Source organism: Medicago truncatula, chromosome 8 (assembly GCF_003473485.1).
Source record: "Medicago truncatula cultivar Jemalong A17 chromosome 8, MtrunA17r5.0-ANR, whole genome shotgun sequence".
NCBI classification, from domain to species: Eukaryota; Viridiplantae; Streptophyta; class Magnoliopsida; order Fabales; family Fabaceae; genus Medicago; species Medicago truncatula.
This window is the reverse complement of record NC_053049.1, coordinates 852,141-874,975: the sequence shown is the minus strand read 5'-3', so window position 1 is coordinate 874,975 and position 22,835 is coordinate 852,141. Positions and strand designations below refer to the sequence as shown.

The window sequence follows — 22,835 nt, the reverse complement described above, 5'->3', positions numbered from 1 at the left end:
TATCGATTTTGATTGCGCTTTTGCGATATCTTATATCGATTCTAAATCCTTCGATTTTGATGAGATTTTATGATTTTTGATTTCGCTCTTCCCCTTCAACCTGAAGCAAAATCCCGATTTTTACATCCTTGGTTTATTGGGTGTGGAGCTCAAGATCTTGTAGCAAGTGTGGAAGATTTGAACACATTCAAATGTTATTGTGTTTTTTTGGTAGGTTCATTTAGACAAGGCCCCTATGCAGAAAAACCGTCTTCTTAAATCCTTCCTCGTCAAAAACTCATTCATCAGTGGTAATAAAAATAGTTTGTATATATATATATATATATTTCACTCATGACCCCTCAATTAAATCAACCAAGCTTTGCCTTGAGTAAAATTTCTTATATTTTTCAAAGTTTCCCCACCAAAAAATCTGCATGTTTTAAGCAAGGCTGTAAAACTTCAAGGAAAGTGAAATAGTCATATTTATATAAGATTTTGACAAGAACTCTCGACTTCGTGGAATGTGAGTTGAATAACAACATTCCTCCATCAATTTTTGCTATCTTTCTCATTATTATCATATGAACTTGCTATCTATAAAAGGGAAAATTTATTACAAATTATCCAAAGCACAATGTCACAATATGATGGAAAACTTTCACATACATATTTGACGATAACAACTCGACTAGCTAGCGCTCTTTCCGTGTGAACTTAACCGACCCAGTGTAATCTGAGTCGATCAAATGAGGAAAATTTAGCTTAGCTTTTGAGCCACGTATTTTAAACGCAGCTCGATCATAAGCCAAAGCTGCATTCTCAGCCGTTTCATAAGTCCCAAGCCACACCCTCGCGCCATTTCTCTTAGGATCCCTTATCTCAGCCGCATACTTTCCCCAAGGCCTTCTCCTAACTCCACGGTACCCTAACCTTTTACTAGTCGTTGGCACTTGTTGCACGTGAGCAACACTCGCCAATGAAGTTCCACTGCTTTGACCTTGATCTTCTATTTTCACCGCCATATCAACATTGTTCACCACTTTGTTACTAGGCGGGAACCAGCCCGTGGTGGCAGCAGCTTCGCGCAAAGCTCCATAGATGACCATGTCTTCGGTATCATCCTCCTTCAGCGGCAGCTCCGCCCAATTCTCCCCAAAGAAAATGCTCCGAAAACTTGGACTCCGTGAAATCGGTGCCAGGGCTGCCGGAGCTGATGTGTCATGAAAGAGTGTCGTTGTGGCAGGTTCAAAGTGATCTAGGGCATTAACATTGGTGTTCCAAGCATTAGTGTTCATATTTCCGTACAAGTTTGAGGTTTGATATTAATTTCGTAAAGGTTATGATTTAATTTCTTTGTTATCTACTTTGTAAGGATATGATAAATTGCTTTATATATAAATGAACCTCCGAAAAAGTTAGTATAAAATATTCATTTGTTGACGTTGATTTTTTGTTGTTCTTGGAACTTTCTTAATTGTCCATGTGGAGAGTTTAAGGCACATGTTTGAATAATATTGGCTTTTGATAATTAATTTATCCGTACACTTTGCTTTATTTATTCAATCTATATAGTTTTTTAATTTATTCCATGACATGCGTTGTTCAGATTTGAATTTTGGACTTGAATGTTGAAACTTGAAAGGGACGAACGTCCATGTCATACTTTATGTATTTCTTAGTTTAATCAAATAGTTTTCTTTATAAAAAAGTTTCAATTCTTTATTCAAGGAACATCCTATTGAATGCAATAATTATATATCATCTAAATCTGACACTATTATATGGCAGATGATGATTGTAACTGTAAGGGGTTAGGGAGGTGTATGCCCTCTTGATTGACTATGGCATGTTTGTTTAACATTAAGATAATAATGAAAGTGATTATTATCAAATAATGCAATATAGAGATTATTTTTAAAAATGTTTATGTGAATTATAAGTTATTACACAATACTAACATACCCTATATTCTTAGAGAAAGAAGTTTCATCTTGTCTATAACTATTTTCTCTTTAATTTCTTCTTCCTCATCCACATGAAAATGTGGTTTTGGGCTATACATATATATTTTTGGTTAGGAATCATCTGTCTTAGTTTTTTTTTTCTTCTGAGCTTTTTATCTAAATAAGTGGTTTGTAGATTTGATTATTTTTTCTTTGTATTTTTATTTGATTTAATTGTCTGAGTACGACGTTGTTTGATTTTTCATCATAATATATTGTCCATTTTATTAAGATTAACATATCAACTTCAATTTATAACAAATTCAAACAATAGTTTTGTGTCAATGTTACAAATATGAAAGCACCAATATTCTAGTTATTTTAGTTTTGTCACATATGTAGACATTTTTCTATTTTATGCTATGATATTGTTCTTTAAAAAGAACTTGAATGATGTGAATTCTCTTACCTATTGTGTTGTTTTTGATACCAATATGGATGAATGATTAATACTATCACCCCCAATAAAGTAGAAAAGGGTTTGCATCTAGAAACAACGAATCAATTGTTTTGTGTTACTGGTTTTAGTGCGTGAATTTGTTGTCATAATAAAAATATGTAAATCTCCCACTTTTTGTGAGCATGAAATGGGGGGCACTATATAAATTTTTGTTATTTGAGGAAATCTTTCGTAGTAGTATTAATTATACTACATATGCTTGCACGAGGATGTCCCTACAGAATTTCAAAGCAGAAAGATTCCTTTCTTTGAAAAAATGTTCAAACATCATCACATTTTTGAATTTTAAGAATATAAACTCAAAAACATGGCATGTGTCCATTTGAGGTTGGCTTAGCTGTTGGCATGGGCCTTTCGGTGTGTTCTTCTTAAGGTTTTATGTTCGATTTGCTGTAGCACTTATTTTGATGGACTAAGGCCATATAGAGCTATGTTTTGACTTTAAATAAAATCCCATAAATAAACGGTGAGATTTGACATATCAAATTAGTCGGCTTTTGAGTTGGATACCAATTTTTTTTAAAAAAAACAAATAAATGGCATGTGTGGTGTCACAATAGGTGGCTATAAGGTGATTAGGAAATTGTTGTCGGTGCTTCATGATCGTACGTTAGGAAATTGTTGATTGCAATAAACAAATGGAATATTGCAACCTTCAGATATTAATGTATGAGGTCAACTATAGTCAAGGGTAACATGAACTCATATTCTCCATAGTAACCATATGCCCCCTCCATATCAATTCAGAAGTCATTTTGAGAGTTTCACACATAAATAAAATTAACTCTCTCTCTCTCTCTCTCTCTATATATATATATATATATATATATATGTATGTATGAGAATAATAAATAGTTCATGAACTACATTAAAAGAATCGAAAAAAGATAGATTAATAGTTATTATGATAGAAAATATTAAAAATACATTGATATACTATGCCTAATATAAAATTTATAGAAATGTTGGGGTACAGTGGCTCATATGGGTTTCCAAGGAAATCCGCCACTATCGGACAGGGCTACAAAGATTGCTTAAAAATCAACGTACAAAAGCACTTATCAAAAATTATATTCTGACTCGGGGTTCTTAAAAAGGAAAAAACAAAATCGAAAGTAATGTTTCGATAGATTGAACAATTTAGAAGGCTTGTAAAGTGAGATCCAAAAATTTAAGACTAAAATTTAAGGTCTAAATCCAATGTTATCTCAAGTTTCATGGTCCTGCCCATATGAACTAGTCTATTTTGTTGGTTTGCAAGTGTGAGTTATATGTCATACATCAGATAAAATAGTAAAGGTTGAACACCTTATAAGTAAGAGGACCCGTAAACTCGTTACCTTAAAGTTTTGGGTAAGAGTGTGGTGTCTCTCCTGCTTGTGCGGTTGTTCTAGCCTCGATGTGGATGGTTCCCCCGAGCTCCCCCAGTGATACAACAGTGGTATCAGAGCCCCGGTTCGACGAAGGGTACGACTGAGGCAGCCGGTCGTTGCGCAGAAAGCCGCAACGGCGGTACAAGCAGCAAGTGGCTCCTTGTGCAGGAACGACGATACATGCAAAGTAAGAGCTTCCGCTTGAAGGGGGAGTATGATGAATTGATGGACTCACACTTGAGGGGGAGTGTTGGTTTGCAAGTGTGAGTTATATGTTCCACATCGGATAAAATAGTAAAAGTTGAACACCCTATAAGTAAGAGGACCAATAAACCCATTGCCTTAGAGTTTTGAGTAAGAGTGTGTTGTCTCTTTTACTTGTGCGGTTGTTCTAGCCTCGATGTGGATGGTTTCCTCGAGCTCCCCAAATGATCCAACATATTTTAATGGCTATATTTCCACAATATTATTCATTATCATTAAGGGTTAAAGGGAGCAAATAGAATAAAAAGGACGACACAAGAAAGAGAGTCTGCATAGAAAATTGAAATGTATCTACCTAAAAGAGAACAAAATGTGAGACACAAGACATTGAATGGAAGAAAAGAGAGGGACATGTATGACAAATTAAAGTTCATGCAAAAACTGGAATACGTGAGAATGACCACATCACATCTTATGATTTCCGTGACATCACTCCTCACCATCTAACTCTTAATTCAAAGCATAGACAATGAAGGACGTACAATGGTACAAATATAGGAGAAATATTAATTGTGTAGATTCTAAACAATTTCCTTAACCATTTGGTCAGAAGATTGTTTTCTTACATAAAACATCATGTAAGAAAAAATGTGTAAAATAGACTTGGGTTAATCTTGATGAAGAATTAAGCACTTAGTCAAAAAGATACAACCGAATGAAGGGGAATTAAACGAACGTACAACAAATTAAAAATGACAGCATGCATGCACAAGAGGAACATAGAAACATATTGGGAAACAACAAAATGTTAAAAATTAATATATCATAAAGCTTTAACTTGATCCTGGTTTATATGCTAAGCTGTACTTGATATTAGTATGTTGTATATCTTGTATATCCAGTTAATTTATTTCGATTATAAAAAAAGTGAAAAACTTATTAACCAAGTTGCTTGGGCTCCAGTGGCAAGGAGCTTTTTCCAAGGACGTATCCGGGGAATACCGGGTTCGATTCCCAGGGGGAACAACGCTTGGCCAGTACACATGCCTCTACGCATGAGCCGAATTAATCGTTCACCTTTAGTGGATCGAAAACCGATCCGTAAGAGAAAAAAATAAAGAAAAATTGGAAGATCGATCCAATTTGGTTGGAAAAAAATAAACTATAACAACTTTTACTCTTTGAGAAATATAAATTAGGACAACTTAATTCCTGCATGAATCACCGTCCAAAAAATGATTTCGGATGATGTTGTGATTTCAAAATGGACAATTAGGTCCTTGATTAGGCATGGCAATAAAATCCATACCCGTGGTTACCCACCCGAATCAAACCCAATTTGACGGGTTTTCCTCGTTTTGATTGAGTTTGGGTATGAGTTTGGGTTTTCCCCGATTTAAAACATGAGTATGGGACGGGTAATGGGTATATAGGTACCCACCCCGAACCCATACCCAAACTCGTCCCGAATGCAAAAAAAACTACTTTATGTTGATATGCCATGTTATTTTGTTTGATAATTGCTGTGTTATAAAAAGTACCATTGATATTTAAAGGAGCAACTAAATCAATCGGTCTAACAAATGTTAAAGTGAACATATTGTTGGATAATCCATTACAATATTTCTCTAGGGGTTGCAAAAAAACTTCTATTTTTTATTAAAAAAAATTATTCAATGCGGGGACGGGGATGAGACGGGGATACCCGAACCCGTGAGGTTCAATTTCTCATCCCGTTGGGTATGGGTAAGGTAACAGGTAAGTATATGAGAATCGGATATGAGGACGGGAAATGTAAAACTCGTCCCCACCCCACCCCATTGTGATGCCTATCCTTGACATTAAAAGACAATTTAGTTATTGAAAATAATTAACAAAAGACAAATCGATCCTTGAAAATACCCTCATCTATTGTCATTTTCACTTTTATAAAATAAATTAGCAGTGATCTACCAAAAAAATATATTAGCAGTGTTGTTAATATAAAGTATCTCCTTCACTTTCTTCTACATTTTTTTACTCTTTATATATCTCCCTCTTAATCAGCCTTTATTGATAATTTTGTTATCTTTTAATGAAGCAATGGAGTGAGATTAAGATAGATAATAGGGTGAAAGAGGTAGAGGAAATTAAAGCAAAAAGAGAGTTCAAATATGTAGTTAATGGGTCCATTTTATGTATATATGTATCTATAATATCCTTTGAGATAAAGGAAGCGATTTGGGACTGTGATAGCTTCAAGAGTCCAGGACCGGATGATATCAATTTTGGTTTTATTAAACAATTCTGGTTGGAGTTGAAGGATGATTTTATGCGTTTTGTGGTTGAATTCCATCGGAACGGAAAATTGACTAAGGGAGTGAATGCAACTTTTATCTCTCTCATTCCAAAGGTCGATAGTCCTCAAAGGTTAAATGACTTTCGTCCTATATCTCTTGTGGGGTGTATGTATAAGGTTCTGGCTAAACTTCTTGCAAATAGACTTCGCGCTGTCATGGGAAGTGTGGTGTCCGATTCACAGTCAGCTTTTTGTTCGGGGCAAACAGATTTTAGATGGCATTTGGGTAGCGAAAATGTTGCTATTTAAATTTGATTTTGAAAAGGCCTACGACTCTGTTGATTTAAGCTATCTTGATTCGATCATGCATAAAATGAATTTTTCGACCCTTTGGCGTAAGTGGATGTCTGAGTGTATTGGAACGGCTGCTGCTTCGGTGTTGGTTAATGGGTGTCCTACTGATGAATTTCCCACGGAGAGAGGCCTTCGTCAAGGTGATCCTTTATCTTCATTTATTTTTTTGTTGGCGGCCGAAGGATTCAATGTTCTTATGTTGTCAATTATTGAGCCCGGGCTGTTTTGTGGTTACTATGTGGGTCACGATAATGCACTATGTGTTTCTCATCTCCAATTCGCTGACGACACATTGATTATAGGTGAGAAGATTTGGTCGAATGTGCGTTCTATACGAGCTGTATTGATGATTTTCGAACAGGTGTTAGGGTTGAAGGTGAATTTCAATAAAAGCCTTCTGACAGGTGTCAATGTCTCAACTTCTTGGTTACATGATGTTGCGTTGGTGTTGCATTGTCGTGTGGAAAATTTTACTTTTATGTATTTGGGGCTGCCTATAGGTGGGGACCCTCGGAAGTTAGACTTTTGGAAATCGATTGTGAACTCTATTATCTCTAGATTGTCGAGCTGGAAAAGTAAATTTCTTTCGTTTGGTGGTCGCCTGATCCTTTTGAAATCTGTCATGTCATCTCTTCCGGTTTACTTTCTTTCCTTCTTCAAGGCCCCCGCAAATATAATTTCTTCTATCGAATCTTTATTTAATTTTTTTTTTTTGGGGGGGTGGTGAGGACTTTAGGAAAATCTCATGGGTGGACTGGGACTCTGTTTGTTTATCGAGGGAGGAGGGTGGTCTAGGTGTGAGAAGGTTGATGGAGTTTAATGTGTCTTTATTGGGGAAGTGGTGTTGGCGTATGCTGATCGATAAGGAGGGGTTATGGTATCGAGTCTCGCAGGCTAGGTACGAGGAGGAAGGGAGGTGGTTGAAGGAGGGTGGGAGAGATAGTTCTTCGTGGTGGAGGATGATCACTAGTATTCGACGTGGTGTGGGGTTGTCGGAGGGGAGTTGGTTCGAAGGTAATGTTTGTAGGGTTGTAGGAAGTGATGGTAGCACATTTTTTTGGACAGATAATTGGGTGGGGGAAGTGCCTTTACAGGTAAAATTCCCTCGCCTTTTTTATTTGGTGGTTGACAAATGGGTGACAGTGTAGCAAATGGAGGGTAGGGGGTGGGCCGTTGGTGGAGGTGCCTGGGAGTGGAGGAGATGTCTCTTGACGTGGGAGGAGGAGTCGGTGTCTAAGTGTGCATCTCTGTTTCATAATGGTTTTTTGCAGGACCAGAATTTTGAATACAACATCTGTAATAGAAGATTCAAATTGTTTTGGCTTCTATTATTACACCGTTGAAAAATTATCAATCCACTGTAATGACTCTATTGTGTTTAAGACAGAAGATTCAATCCATTGTAATGTCTTCATTGTGTTTGGTGAAATGTAAAGATCTCAACTCAAGTTTGAATACAACATCTGTAATAGAAGATTCAATCCACTCATATATGTTTCTACCTTTTTATATATATTAGTTCTTTGTTTTTCTTTTTTTTCATGTATGCGCCACTTTTGATGTTATACCATATATTTGTTTGTGTGCTATTGAAAAAGTGAACTAAGAACAAATTAAAACTTTGATATTTTCTCTATATAGAGAAATGGTTTACCTAGTAGTTGCAAACATTCATGAGATTGGAATAAAAATAGGTTTCTTCGTTTGGTATGTCTAAAAAGAGAGACAAATCTTATTTTGAGGATTCTCATAAGATAGTTTTATTCGTTCATAAACTTATAACATTCTTTAACTAGCTTATGAAATTTTTAAAATTCTACTTAAAATAGTTTTTTGAGCTCATAACTTATCCTATAAGAACTTTTCTCTATTGTCTTATAGTATTAAATTTAGGGGTGAATATGTTTTTTTAACTTTTCATTTTTTTAATCATTTCTCTATATAGAGAAAATATCAAAGTTATTAATCATCTAAAAGTTGTTAATCATCACTTTTGATCTATACTTTTCAATCAACTTATGTTTATCCATCTAATTTTTTATGAGTTTTTACGGGAATGTTAATAATAATGTAATAATCTCTTAAAAAAATTATTTTCTTAACTAAACATGAACTAAATATAAATATAAAAAAACATAAGATCAAATTTAACTCACTTTAAATAAAATCAATTTCACAAACTAATTTTTGTCATTGTATAGAACCAAATACACTCTTAATGGAAATTTCACAAAATTTGTTTGTATATGTGTGCGCGAATTGATTGACCGTAAAAACTAATTACTCCATTAGCTAATATCGAATGGAAACCAATTGTTTTGTCACCTAATCTCACACTTATAATTTATTTTGAAATTAATCCAATGAAATGAAAAGTAATAATAGGGCATTAGTGTGCATATAAACGGTACTAGTAATTAAAAAAGTTAGCAGCATTTTATAGCAAAAAATCATTCAGCCATTGATGCACATAAACATCATTATCCCTCTCTTTTTATTTTTAAATGTCAAACATCATTACCCACTAGAACATCTTTAGCCCCTAAACCATTTCAAACCCTGCACTTAATTTTCCATCTATTATTGGCTAATCTATTCAATACATCAACTAAGTTCTTCTTCTTCTTCTTTATTATCCCTCCCGAAGGCTCATAATTAGCCTCCGATAAGCTGTTCTTCGAAGCTACCACCACATTTGTCGGCTCTTTAGAGCCGATAAGGTGGGGAAAATTGAGCTTGGCTTTTCTACCACGGATCTTGAAAGTGGCTCTATCATAAGCCAAACCAGCTTCTTCTTCAGTTTCGTACGTTCCAAGCCAAACTCTAGCTCCATTCTTCTTTGGATCCCTTATCTCTGCAGCAAATTTCCCCCATGGCCTTCGCCTCACACCTCTATACCTCTTCCATTCTGGTATTGGAATGTGAGGTTTATGGATCATCGATGATGATCCATTTTTACATGCGGCATCATTAACATTGTCAGTGTTGTTAACAACCAATGTTGGACTAGTAAATGAATCGTGCGAGGATGGATCTGAGGCATGGTGGGTGGAATTAGTATTCATGATGAGAGAATGGAAATCGTTTTGGTGTTTATCAAGATCAAACAAGTGGTGTTGAATTTGATCAACAGATTCAAATGAAGGATTAAAATCACAAGACATTAATATTGAAGCATCCATTTTTTTAATGAAAATGATCTTGTGTTTTTAAATGGTTTGGGGGTTATAACTTTGCGGTTACTCGAAGGAGTGTTTGATTTGATGAGATTGTGTGGGCTTGGTGTGAGGCTCAAAGAGTAATGCATTGTGCTATATATATATATACTTCTATAGAGTTCAATTATGATTTGTTTATTTGGAAGTTATCTTAGTTTGGATATACACGTGGTTTTTGTATTCGTTTGAGTGTTGTTTTTCTTTGAAGCTTCAATCCATTTTTGAAGTTGCATTGAAACTTGAAGTTGGACTATATATTATCACATGTGATGCTTGATTGATATATTGATATCGAAGCTAATATATATATTTTTTTAATATATATTACACTTATGATAATGACAACTCATTCTGTCCCTTTGTTTTGTTGATAAATTATATTTTATATTGCACAACATTTTTTATATAAGTTGTTAATTTCTTAATTAAGGAGAGAGATCTTAATTAAGTATTTTTAGTAATACTCATTCCATGACTCAATTCATACCACAAAATTATACATTCATATACTTCTTCATTCAACTTTCTTTTAGGGGTCCTATAGTTCAACTTACTATAATTTGGTGTTGTTATTATTTTATTATTATTATTATTGTTATTATTATTATGACCTAAAATACAAATCTGACAAGATAATATATAATGGTTATAAAAAGATATTATTCATCAATAGATCATCCAATAAATCTAAAATATATTTGAAAAATATTAACAAGTGCTTCCCAGACACTATTTAAAAAACACAACTCATAAGTTTTTATAAAAATTATGTATTCACAATTAAAGTATTTAACTTTTTTCTCTTCCTGAGCTTAGCTCAGTTGGTTGAAATAATGCATAGTATATACAAGGTCTGGGGTTTGACTCCGACCAACACAACAAAAAGTATTTAACTTTTTTAAAGGATAATTTTTAAATTTAAATCTTTAAAAAATGCTCTAAGAATATCCGTTATTAAGACCCAAGATTTTTTTTTTTGTAAATAAAAGAGATGATAAAACCATTATAAACTCACACACAAACTGGAGGTACCGGGGTTCGAACTCCGATTATGACATCCAACAGAACAATTTTGATATTTTTATCAGCACTTATGAGACTAGACCCAAGATCTTTATGTGCCCTAAAACCTAGCTAAATAAGTTTCTGGAAAAACATACACGTAATGAAGTAATTTGCTTTGAATTCAACATGGAGTACAGTCACATTTTCTTCAGAGGTACGTGTTCGCAGTTTGCACAAAGAGTTAATCTACTCATGCACAGTTGCAGTCTTGCAGAAACTAGAAAGCAAATCTATGAGTCAAATTTTGGCAACTTCAGCGTCTTCAGTTTTCACACTATAATTTAATTATTATTATTATTATTATTTGTTTTCCGCACAGATTTTTCTACTCTAGCTAATGTTATATATGAAGTGAGTTCAAGCTAGTATAATAGTTTGATTTTAGCTTCTTTAACAATTGCCATTAGGGTGATGGTTAGCAAGACCTTAGTTTAATATGTTATACAACAACATATCAAATACTTACTTTAACAATTTTACGATGATTAATTTACAATTACTATTTTTATATCTACAATACATACAAGTTAAATCATTTCATAATTCATAAGAATCAATATTTGATTGAATTTGTTGCAATCACAAATTTCATGCATTTGCACGGGCAATATATCAATAATACTTAGGTTAAATCGGATAACCCAAATTTAAATCGATATTTTAAATTAAAAAAACATTATTTATATGTTTTATGTACAGTTCGATTTCAATCCAAAGATCACTCATACACTAAGTACATGAATGCCGCGATTATAACAGTTAGCAATCCAATTTTCATCAATGGTTTGCATTTTAGATCTAACCTTCTCTCCATTTACAGAAGTCTCCATGCTTAAAGTCATTTGTTGAGTTTTTGTTAAAATAAAATTACCTGGAATGTTGAGTCATCACATTATATTCCATTAAAATAATGACCGTGCTTTTATAGTATTATTTTTTAAAACATATAAAATGACATCTCAAAAGAAATATATAAAACGAGTTGTTCCTTTTGCTTTTTTTTTTTTTTTTGTGACCAACTTCCTTTTGTTTTAATATTCTTCAAATCATTATTTTTACAGCACATGATTAAAACAAATAAAATAACATTTATTTATAAATATTTATTTAGGAGAATCTTATTCTGCCCGATAAATAATAACAATATCAAGCAATCAAATGTTTTTTTATTTGAGGAATCAGTCAATCAAATGCTAGCATGTGCCTTTTCTAAAGCATGTGTTATTTATTTAATCAACCGATCGAATAAAAAAAAATATTTGTCTTGTACTTTTTTTGACATAATATTGTCTTGTAGTCTCTAATATATAGTATATGAGCTATTAGAAAGAATATACATATTAATGGTACATAAAGTACTAATCAATTTTTATAAGGAAAATGCTATTTCTCTAAAAAAAAATAGCATCAAAATTTTTTTAAGGCACAAACTGACAAGTTTTAATTGCATAATTTATTTGTTCACTTCCTATTTTTCAGTCACACCTCTTTAAATTGTGTCAAATGGTGCATTATAATTGATTACTCTTTATTCTTTAAGAATTTTTAATATTATTTTTCTAGAGATATAACCATTCCTCTTTTTATAATTCATCATCCAACTATATAATCTAATGTTAATTCGATCCCTTCAAGTAAATTTTTGCTAAAAAATGCCTCAAATGCGTCTCTTTGAAATTTATGGTGAACCGACGATCACCCATCGTGAAACTCAAAGCTTCACAAACAACTTCTGCATTTTGAGTAATGCTAAGCACAGTCGCTCCTACAATCGCTTTTGGACACTTCCTTGTTCATAGGTCAACCTCACTCGTTTCAAAAGAAATGGTAACAGGCAACCGGTACTCTATTCGTTACATATTTTTTTTTAAGAAAAGAAATTAAACGACTTCATCTCCCCACTTCCTTTTGTCTTGTTCTTTCTCAAACAACAACATAGAGAAAAGTTAATATAGTCTCACTTCTTCTTCTTCTTTTTTTTACTACTTTTTTCCATTTGATATGAAATTGGTAATAAAAAGCTGCAATTTTTTTATCCCTTCTCCTCAACGTAATCAATTTCTGTAACCAACCTATTTTGGGCAATTGAAAACCCAATTGTGAAACAAGTAAAATCATGAAGCTTTGAAAGTCTTCTTATATGGGTTTATTATTAGGGTTTGTGTTACTATCTTGAGGCCATCTTTAATGGAGAAATTCGTGGTGGAGAAGAATACCTTGAGATAAAGATGACGAAATAGAGAGAAAATGTCAAATAAAATCAAAGTAGCCATTTTTTTATGTAAAGAAGTAAAAACTTGTATTTGGATGGCTGAGGTGTGGCAGTTGTCTCTGATCAGAAAACTTTCCAGTGATTATTATAACTTTGAAGTGGATTCACAATCAGAACTCAATGGTCACATAGAAGTAGCAACAAAGAAGGAGACGAGTTTTTTATTTTATTTTAAGTCTTGAATAAAACAAAAAAAAGGTGTGTTGTTAAACCAGTGGAACCGGTTATCCTGTACAGGGTCTTTAAAAATGAATGACGTGGACCAATGGAACAAAGAGTGGTTAAGAGAGAGTGAGAGAGCGATTGTCGATAGCATTGCTCTTTCTCTCAAAAGTAATACCCCTCTCCTCTGATTTCATGGGACTATAGGAGTAATGTGTTACATCTCAATTGAGGTTATTCCAATTCATAATGAATTTACTAATTCCTACAAAAATGTGTTGGTTTAACTTCTATTATCGAGAATTTAATTCGTGGATTGATAATCAATATACGTATATATCTCATAGAGTTCTACCTTGGACAAGGCCGTCCCCGTGAAATAGGAGGCTCGACTCTTTTTTTAAAATAGATCCATAGTAAAATAAAACGTAATTTTTTTATGTAGTTAAATTTCATTAAAAAAAAAATCAGAATCAGAAGAAGTTTTAAACATGAAAGGAATTAAAAAAATTAAGTGAAAGAGGTGAAATTTATCTAACGGTGTCGTTTGTTGTCACTCCTCTGTTGTGGAAAAGGGTAAAACGAATGGTTTATGCGATGAAAAAAAATGATTGTTGTGATTCTTTCAATGAAATAATTTTTTCAAATTGACTGATTAAGTGATTATACAAATTAGGGAGGAGAACTAGAGTTTCGAAAAAAAACTCAAACATGTACTAAAGAAAGAAAATGATATAACATATATATTTTTTATTTAAGTGGGGGGTGGGTATTAGTTTCGTTAGAGGCGCGGCCTGGTTGAGCACTTTGCACACCCTCAAGGCCGGGCCTGACCTTGGATGTGATCCCAACACCCAACTAATCTAAATTTTTTAGGCTTAATAACAGTTTTGCCCCCTATGTTTCAAGAAGTTGCAATTTTGGCTCCCTAACTAAATAAACTACAAAATCGTCCCCTAAGTATTGACTTTTTTGCAGTATTGGCCCCCAAGTCAATTTTGACCAAGTCAAAGCTGACGTGGACGCCACGTGTGTATTTATTTTTTAATTAATAAAAAATTTAAAAATATTTTTTTTATTTTTTAATTAATTTTTTTAAAAAAATAAAATAAATAAACATGTGGCGTCCACGTGTGCATTGACTTTGTCAAAATTGGTGTGGAGGCCAAAACTGCAAAAAAAGTCAATATTTAGGGGGCAATTTTGTAGCTTATTTAGTTATGGGGCCAAAATCGCAACTTCTTAAAATATAGGAGGCCAAAACTGCTATTGAACCATTGTTTTATTAAAAAAGAAGTAATGATATACTAGGATATAGTATTATAATATCTTAAACATGTAACACGTGATTAAAAACTTTAGATGATTTATTTAATTATTACTTCTAATTATATCATCATACCACATTGCATCACCAATTTGAAAACCCATATGATGCTTCTAGGAAAGGAGAAACACAAAAGCCAACCACTTTTCACTTTCAACAACATAATACTCCTCCTCCTGGAAAAACCAATATATAAATACATTTCCATATTCCAACTTCATAACACACACTTCACACTTTCACGTAACAAACATTACAATACCTTAACGATAATATTAACAAGAAACACAACACTTACTTACAACGCCGTCTGAAGGAAAAAAACAACAGTTACAACGTTGTTTGGAAACAAAAACACACAACCAAATGGTGAAACTCGAATCTACAACTCTTGAATCCTCCGACCTTGCTTTTCTCGAATCAATTCAACGCTACCTCCTCGAAGACCACCATGACTTCAACCCTCTCACGGCCATCACCACCGCATCTCATGGCATCGCTCCGGTGATCAACCGGACCTCTCCATCCTCCCCAACCAGCAGCCTTAGTAGTGACTCAAACTCAACGTCAAAAAGTAAAACACTTCATTGTGACGCCTCCCACTCCCTTCCGGCGTCGCGTGAAGCACACGCGCCACCTTGTTGGCAGAGATACAAAGGAGTGAGGCGGAGGCCTTGGGGAAAGTTTGCAGCTGAGATTAGAGATCCAAATAAAAACGGCGCGAGGGTGTGGCTTGGGACTTATGAGTCGGCTGAAGATGCTGCTTTGGCTTATGACCGAGCCGCTTTTAAGATGCGCGGCTCGAAGGCTAAGTTGAACTTCCCTCATTTGATTGACTCTGATGTCTCGGAGTCGATGGTAGTCACGGCTAAGCGGCGTGCAGTGGAGCTTTGTTCTTCGTCGAGGGTGGTTTTGGAGCCGAAAAGGAAAATGAGCCGAGTCAGTGGCTATGATTCTTTATTATGATCAACAATGTTGAATGATAATACTTCAAGCAATCATTTTATGGGATCATTTTACTTGTTGAACTGTTTTTCTGTTGTTGATTTTTGTAAATTTTTCATATTTCAATTTTATTTATCAATATTGATTTTGCCTTAACTATACCTTGTAATATTGTTTGTTTGATTACTTGATATAGTTTCAATGATTACAATCACTTTTACACTCTTAAAGATGAGATGAAAATGTTTACAAGAGAATGATTGCTTAGGATAAAAGGCTCAATCTAAATATGATAGGCTCGAGAAAAAAGATCACACTAAAAATAAAACTCAAATATATAGTTGAGAGTGGGGTGCTATTTGCGGTTGAAGAGATTGATTGAAGATAAACATTTAGAAAGAGTTTCATGTTAAGAAGTCTTCTTTAACGTTAAAAAGTCTTTTTTATATAGAGAAGAGTTTCGGATTTCAAGTATGTAATCACAATATGATCGATGAAAACATGTACCAATGTAGGATGCGAAAAACTTATGAACATTATGAACTAATTCAATTAAAACTTTATGAGTTCAAAATGTTGTTCGGGTAACTTCTTTATATATGTGTTATTTTAAAACATCATTAGAAATTTTGCTTCAACATGTAAAACCATTCAAAATAAAGAAAGACACATCATTGCATAATAGTCAAATAAATAAATATAAGAAAAATTACAACAAATAATACAAGATAACACCATCGACTATTCTTTTCAAAACATGTCAAGTCACAATCCCAATAAACAACAAAATTTATCATGCTAAAAAATGTCATTGCAATATTTAATGTTTTTATGAATTGATTCAAAATTTGCTTGACTCAGTTAACAAAGAGAAGTATTTTAGAAAGCTATTAGATATTAATGAATGTATGGTTTGTTAATTAAAAAAATAAATAAAAACACAATTAATTATGTTTAAATTTAGATTAAAAAATAATTTTGTATAACACTTTATAAAATAATTTAGACACAATTATTTTTCTTTCATTCTCATGCAATAAATATGACTCTTCAAGTCATGTATTTCAATCACAAAAGAACCAACCAACTCCATTCAGGAACCATCCATATATCTTGCATATAATACATGTTTCTCTTACTCTTCGTGTACATATGACTATTTGAGTCAGAGCATGTAATGTGAGAATGAGTATTATATAAGTTGAAAATAAAAATTGACCGTAAATGTTAACCCATATTACGTTTATATATTATCTTGTGAAAAACTAAGAAAACTAGATAATCATCTTCTAAATACAACTTCCTTCAAAAAAAAAAAAATCTTCTAAATACAACTCAATATAGTTAAGCTTTTCTCGTATCATACCTATACATTTTTTTTTTTTTGACAAATGGTAGCTATACATATGCTTTCTTTGAATTTCTTTCACGTTTTTTCTCATATGTTCTCAATTGCTTTCACTTTTATCTAAATTAACTACTACTATAATATATGCTCTCATATTAAAAAACTATTATAATTAATATGTTATAAATAATATATCAAACGTTTTTCATATATGCATCTTAACTTAGACATACACTCACACACAGAAGCATACAACAAGCTTGTCAAACATGTACTCATGCACAGTATAGTATCACTCAAGCATATATTTGTTACTTTTACAAGTATTTCACCACTGTTCCCTTTTTACGATTTCAATAATAATATTTTGTGGTAGTTGGAAGAAAAAAAACTGGTAATATCATTTTACTTTTTTTAGCAATTTGTTGATAATATGAATTTATTTGTGTAGGTTGAGAGTCACAAATTTAATTGATTTGAACAATCTTCCAAATAATAAACCATGTGATAATTTATAATATGAAGTAATTGATACAAATTTAATTGATTTGAACAATCTTCCAAATAATAAATCATGTGGTAATTTATAATATGAAGTAATTGATTTGAGTAACAATTACCATGAAGCAATTGGTCAATGTTTCTTAGCGAGGATAAAGTTTTTAGATTTTATGAGAATTATGCGAAAAAGAGTGGGTTCTCAATCTTTAAAGGTCGATTTATAAAGAAATTATTTTTTGTCCAAAAACAAAATCATGATGCATTAATTTAAAGAAATGTTGTTGCATAAGGTGCCTGTAACTATATTTCTAATAGTGTAATAAGACTCCTATAATAAGTATAAATTTCTGTATTTCTTGAGAATAAATTAACTTTGCTCTAAAGATCACTATACTGGTAGCCTTGACAAATGCTGCAATTATGGTGGCATTGACGATAGCGGTTAATGAAAAAAGTTCTAATTGAAAATAGCTCTAACTGAATAAAGAAGTCCTAAAGTGAAGGTTAGGGTCCCAAACCAATGTACCTAAATGAGGAAGTGTATTTAGGTGTATTTAGAAGTGTATTTAGGTTCTCAAACCTATTTTTAAAACCTTGAGTTCTAATTAAAAGACCGAAATCACTAAAAGTTATATGCAACGGTGCGACAATTGTTTAATACTCGGGTAAAAAGAGCTGCAGTGGTAGTTTTATTTTGAAGGAAGAGCTGCAACGTTGGTATAAATAAGTTAATCCGTCGCAAAATATTATTAACACACTACTCATCATTATCACTTATTACTCTCCCACACATGTGTTTGAAGGATACAGAAAGTTGAAAACAAAAGTGGAACACAAAGAAAAGGGAATGCAAGAAATTTTAACCTTGCTTTCCAAGGTTTTATCAAGATTCAACATTATGGAGGAGCAACATGAAAAGGGTGTTATGGTTGGATCAATCATGTGATTACCCAAGATGATCAAGAGTGATGAAAAGTTGCTTAGTTATCTAGTTAGTTTATATTTTCTGTTATTTCTTTTACACTTCATTGTAATATAATATTAATAATTGAAATAGTTTGTATTGAATTTGTTTATGACTTATTTATATTTTTTTTGTCGAATTCTATTTATTGTGATGTGATTGATTGTGTTGGTTCTGATAAATATTATTTTAATACTATTTATTAAAATGAAAGATGGTTCTTTCATGGCAAAATATGAAAAACAATCATACACCTAATTACACTTCCCCACTTAGTTATATTGGTTGGACCTAACATTCACTTTAGGAACTTATTTAAGAGAAATGATATTTGTACAACCATTTTCTTATAATTTTTGGGACTACCCTCTCTCTTATATATTCATTATGATCTTGCCTTCTCTCTCTTGCTTTGATTTTCGTGTCAAGACATACATTTCTTTCTATATTCTTGGTTGTCTAATAAGTTGTATAAAAAGTGGTTGTTCAAATAACATACCTCCTTATTTAAAGGATAAAAATAGGTTTTTCAACGTTGTTTCCTAATTCCCACATCTTCTTATATATTAAAGTTAACAAGTAAGCCCTAATTTTAACCTAAACCCTATTGCATAATTTTACTGTTTTAACCCTAATGTTCACACCTAATCTCCTATTTTCATGAACAATCCTATTGCTCTCACCTAATCTTCTTATATATTAAAGGTAACCCGTAAGCCCTAATTTTAACCTAAATCCTATTGCATAATTTTACCGTTTTAACCCTAATGCTCACGCCTAATCTTATATTTTCATGAACAACCCTAATGCTCACACCTAATTTCATATTTTCATGAGCCCTAATTTTAACCTAAACCCTGTTGCATAATTTTACCGTTTTAACCCTAATGCTCACACCTAATCTTATATTTTCATGAATAACCCTAATGCTCACACCTAATCTCATATTTTCATGAGCCCTAATTTTAACCTAAACCCTGTTGCATAACTTTACCGTTTTAACCCTAATGCTCACACCTAATCTTCTATTTTCATGAACAACGCTAATGCTCACACCTAATCTCCTATTTTCATGAACAAAGCAAATCGACATCGCTTTATTTCCCCTATTTCTTCAAAACAAATCGCCCTATTGGAATAAAAGGGTTTTGAAAGATTATAGCAACATTTTTTTTGTTAATATTACACTTTTCATCCAAATTAGAACTGAACTCTCTTTATTAAATATTTACCACAAAATGCACCTGAATTTTGCAATCTATATAAACAGGTGGAAGAAACATTTCAACAAACAGTTAAAGGGTATCATTTACGGTAAAGGCCAAATATTCGATAAAAGGAAAATTATTTAAATAAAACATTTTACATGTTGAGGTTAAGAATGAACTATTTTTAGGTACATAATACAACATTAACATATAATTTTTACAAAAGAATGAAGTAACATTTTTTCAAAAAAAAAAAGAAAAATATGAAGTAACATACCAATAATATAATATTGACATATAATTTTAACAAAAGAATGAAGTAACACACGATTGATAAAAGTTAATATTTTTTTGGTGAATAAGCGTGGTGTCTGAGGTTCGAATTCCAACATATGCATATATTTGGGACCACATATTTCATTCTCTTTGATATGCATTGAGATTTGTTTTTGTCTACTATATCTACAATGTATATGACCCGTGCGGCAGCACGGGTGGAAAGTCTAGTTTAACATATTCATAAACAGTCCACAACATAATAATCGTGTATCATTACACACATGCCATATTTAGGGTTTATGTTGTGCAACAACATTAAAATTTATGAATTCTTCGGTTATAAAATTAAATTGTATGAGTTTGTTTAATTTTTTACCTTTAGTTATTTTTACCGAAGAATGCATGAATTTTAATTTTTTTTTATCAATACATAGAATGTGAGATTTTTTTATGAAGGAAAGCCTAAAGTCCTGCTCTTGCATCCTATTACAGATAAAATCAAGTTCGGTTCTATTTATGAAGGAAAACCCTGAAGTCCTGCATTTACAACCTATTACAGATAAAATCAAGTTAAAGCTAGCATTCCGGAAAGGTAATAAGTTATCCATGATGTGTCATGCTCAATTGGTTAATTATATGATGACTTAAATATCTTTTTGGTCCTTTATTTTTATTTTGGGGTTCATATTGGTTCCTTATTAAAAAAAAATGCATATATTTCCTTTAATTTATTTAAGACTTAATTGCACTTTTGGACCCCTATTTTTTCAAAAGTTGCGGTTATGGACCCCTAACTAATTTAAATACAAAACAGTCCCCTATATTTTGATTCTTTGGCAGTTTTGGACCCCCAGTCCATTGTTGACTCGGTCAACGCTGACGTGGCACCCTAAGTGAGGTGCCACGTGTCATTTTTTTTATTTTTTATTTTGCCTTGGGGTCCAAAACTGCTAAAGAATCAAAACATAGGGGGCTGTTTTGTATTTAAATTAGTTAGGGGTCCATAACCGCAACTTTTGAAAAGATAGGGATCCAAAAGTGCAATTAAGCCTTTATTTAATTGGTACTACGTTTGTCTTTCCAATCACATTACTAATTTTTTTTCTTTGAATTGCAGGGACTGGATCATTGGGAACTTGGATATTGAGATGGCTCGAGCTCACAAGAATGAGTGGAAGAACGTTTTTATGCGAACTTATTGGTACCTTTGAACGTGCAGAAATAAAAGTATATTTGAAGCAGGATTCCATCGCACCACTAATCCAACTCAGATGACTCTCAAGATGACAAAGGAGATTAATAGTTGTGAGCAAAGACATATGATTGGTCAGCCACATCAAAAGGATACTATTTTCATTGGTTGGAAGCGACCTCTGGAGGGCTGGGTCAAAGCTCAATTGTGATGGCGCCTATAAAAGCTATGTTCATCTTTTGTGGGTGCGGGGGAATTATTCGGGATAATAGTTGTACTTTCTTGTTAGTTATGCTCGTATGATTGGAGCTTGAGATGCACTCTATGTTGAGATGCGGGGCATGTACATTGGTATGGATTTAACATGGCGGCGAGGGACTACCCACCTTCAAGTAGATAGTGACTCGATGGTACAAGCTGACATGATAACAAGAAACTGCAATAGCAATGAAAATATTTCTACCTTGATTCATTGCATTCATGACTTGAAGAACATGAACTAGTAAGTTCATATCAACCACCCATGGCTCGAAGAAAATAGATCAACTGATTTGCTAGAAAATTTTAACCTAACTATAAACTCGTTTGATTTGCATGTTTTGGAGGCTCTCATTAGAGATCTTCAAAAACTCCTTTTATATGACATTTCTAGTGCTTGTATGCCTCAGAATGTTCATGTAACTTTGTAGTTTTTTTCTTGTGCTTTTGCCCCTCTCTTGTAAAAAAAAAAAAAGTTAATGGAAAATGATACACCCTAATTATCTTAGAGTGAAGAAAAAGCACTCTTTGAGTGAGTGTTAACTCCTTGAGAGAACAGAGATGAAAAAAATGGCACTCTTCGAATGCGTGTAAACTCCTAGAGAGAAATCAGATGAGAAATTAAGGAAGAAAGTGAAACATTGTTATTATTCAGGCCAATCTTGGCATAACAACTTGCATAATCTAAGAAAAGAGAAATAATGAAATCGTAAATTTAGAAAAGAAAATAAAGTTAACCATAAAATTAGGAAAGGAAAATAACGAATGTAATCAAGTGCAAACTCTGCTAGCTCACAAATCCTTAATCTGACGAGGTCGTATCATTCTCCACCCCTTCAGACTCACCTTGTCCTCAAGGTGAAATGATAGAAAAGTTATTATGTAATTGCTGCCAATCCTCTCACGAAGCCTCATCACGAGAATACGTTGTCCACTATATGAGAACGATAATCCTCCCATGAAAGATGAAACTAGTTGTGTGATGATCCTTTTCTCAAGAAAACAGTCCCCAGGATCCCATTGTTTGAAATGCAAGGACCCTTTGTAATTGAAATTGCAGACAAAGCAATGCCAAAATAGCCATATACCGCTTCAATTGGTATATTCAAGAAAGATGGTGTGGTAATGGCTACTATGGAGTGGCGAGCTACACTATACATTGCAATACCTTTTTTTATCCTTTCTACCAATGCAGATTTTCTCATGGATTTGATGTTGCTTCTGTGTAATAGTTTGGTGTGTCCCAAGTGGATTCAATTACTTACTTAAGAGCAAGGACATTTTTTTTTTTTGGCTTTCGCACCGATTTCTGAACCACCAAAGGTGGACGACTAATCCAACTCATACGTAGAGACATGCGCATTGTCCAAAGGTTTTTGACATATAATTTTTTTTAATAGAGATAGATATCCCATCCAAGCCCAAACATTTATCCAGTGACT

At 33.0% G+C, this 22,835-nt stretch overlaps 3 protein-coding genes across 3 annotated transcripts; 1 reads left to right on the top strand and 2 right to left on the bottom strand.

Moving 5' to 3' along the window:
• Positions 1-470: 470 nt before the first annotated feature.
• On the bottom strand, positions 471-1,327 carry LOC25500045 (ethylene-responsive transcription factor 13). The gene has a single exon (XM_013588361.3). The coding sequence runs from the start codon at positions 1,275-1,277 to the stop codon at positions 675-677; it is 603 nt and encodes a 200-aa protein (XP_013443815.1). The 5' UTR covers positions 1,278-1,327; the 3' UTR covers positions 471-674.
• A 7,764-nt stretch (positions 1,328-9,091) lies between these two features.
• Positions 9,092-9,932, bottom strand: LOC25500044 (ethylene-responsive transcription factor 1). The gene has a single exon (XM_013588360.3). The coding sequence runs from the start codon at positions 9,834-9,836 to the stop codon at positions 9,207-9,209; it is 630 nt and encodes a 209-aa protein (XP_013443814.1). The 5' UTR covers positions 9,837-9,932; the 3' UTR covers positions 9,092-9,206.
• A 4,940-nt stretch (positions 9,933-14,872) lies between these two features.
• Positions 14,873-15,796, top strand: LOC25500043 (ethylene-responsive transcription factor 13). The gene has a single exon (XM_013588359.3). The coding sequence runs from the start codon at positions 15,065-15,067 to the stop codon at positions 15,662-15,664; it is 600 nt and encodes a 199-aa protein (XP_013443813.1). The 5' UTR covers positions 14,873-15,064; the 3' UTR covers positions 15,665-15,796.
• The last annotated feature ends 7,039 nt before the right edge of the window (positions 15,797-22,835 follow it).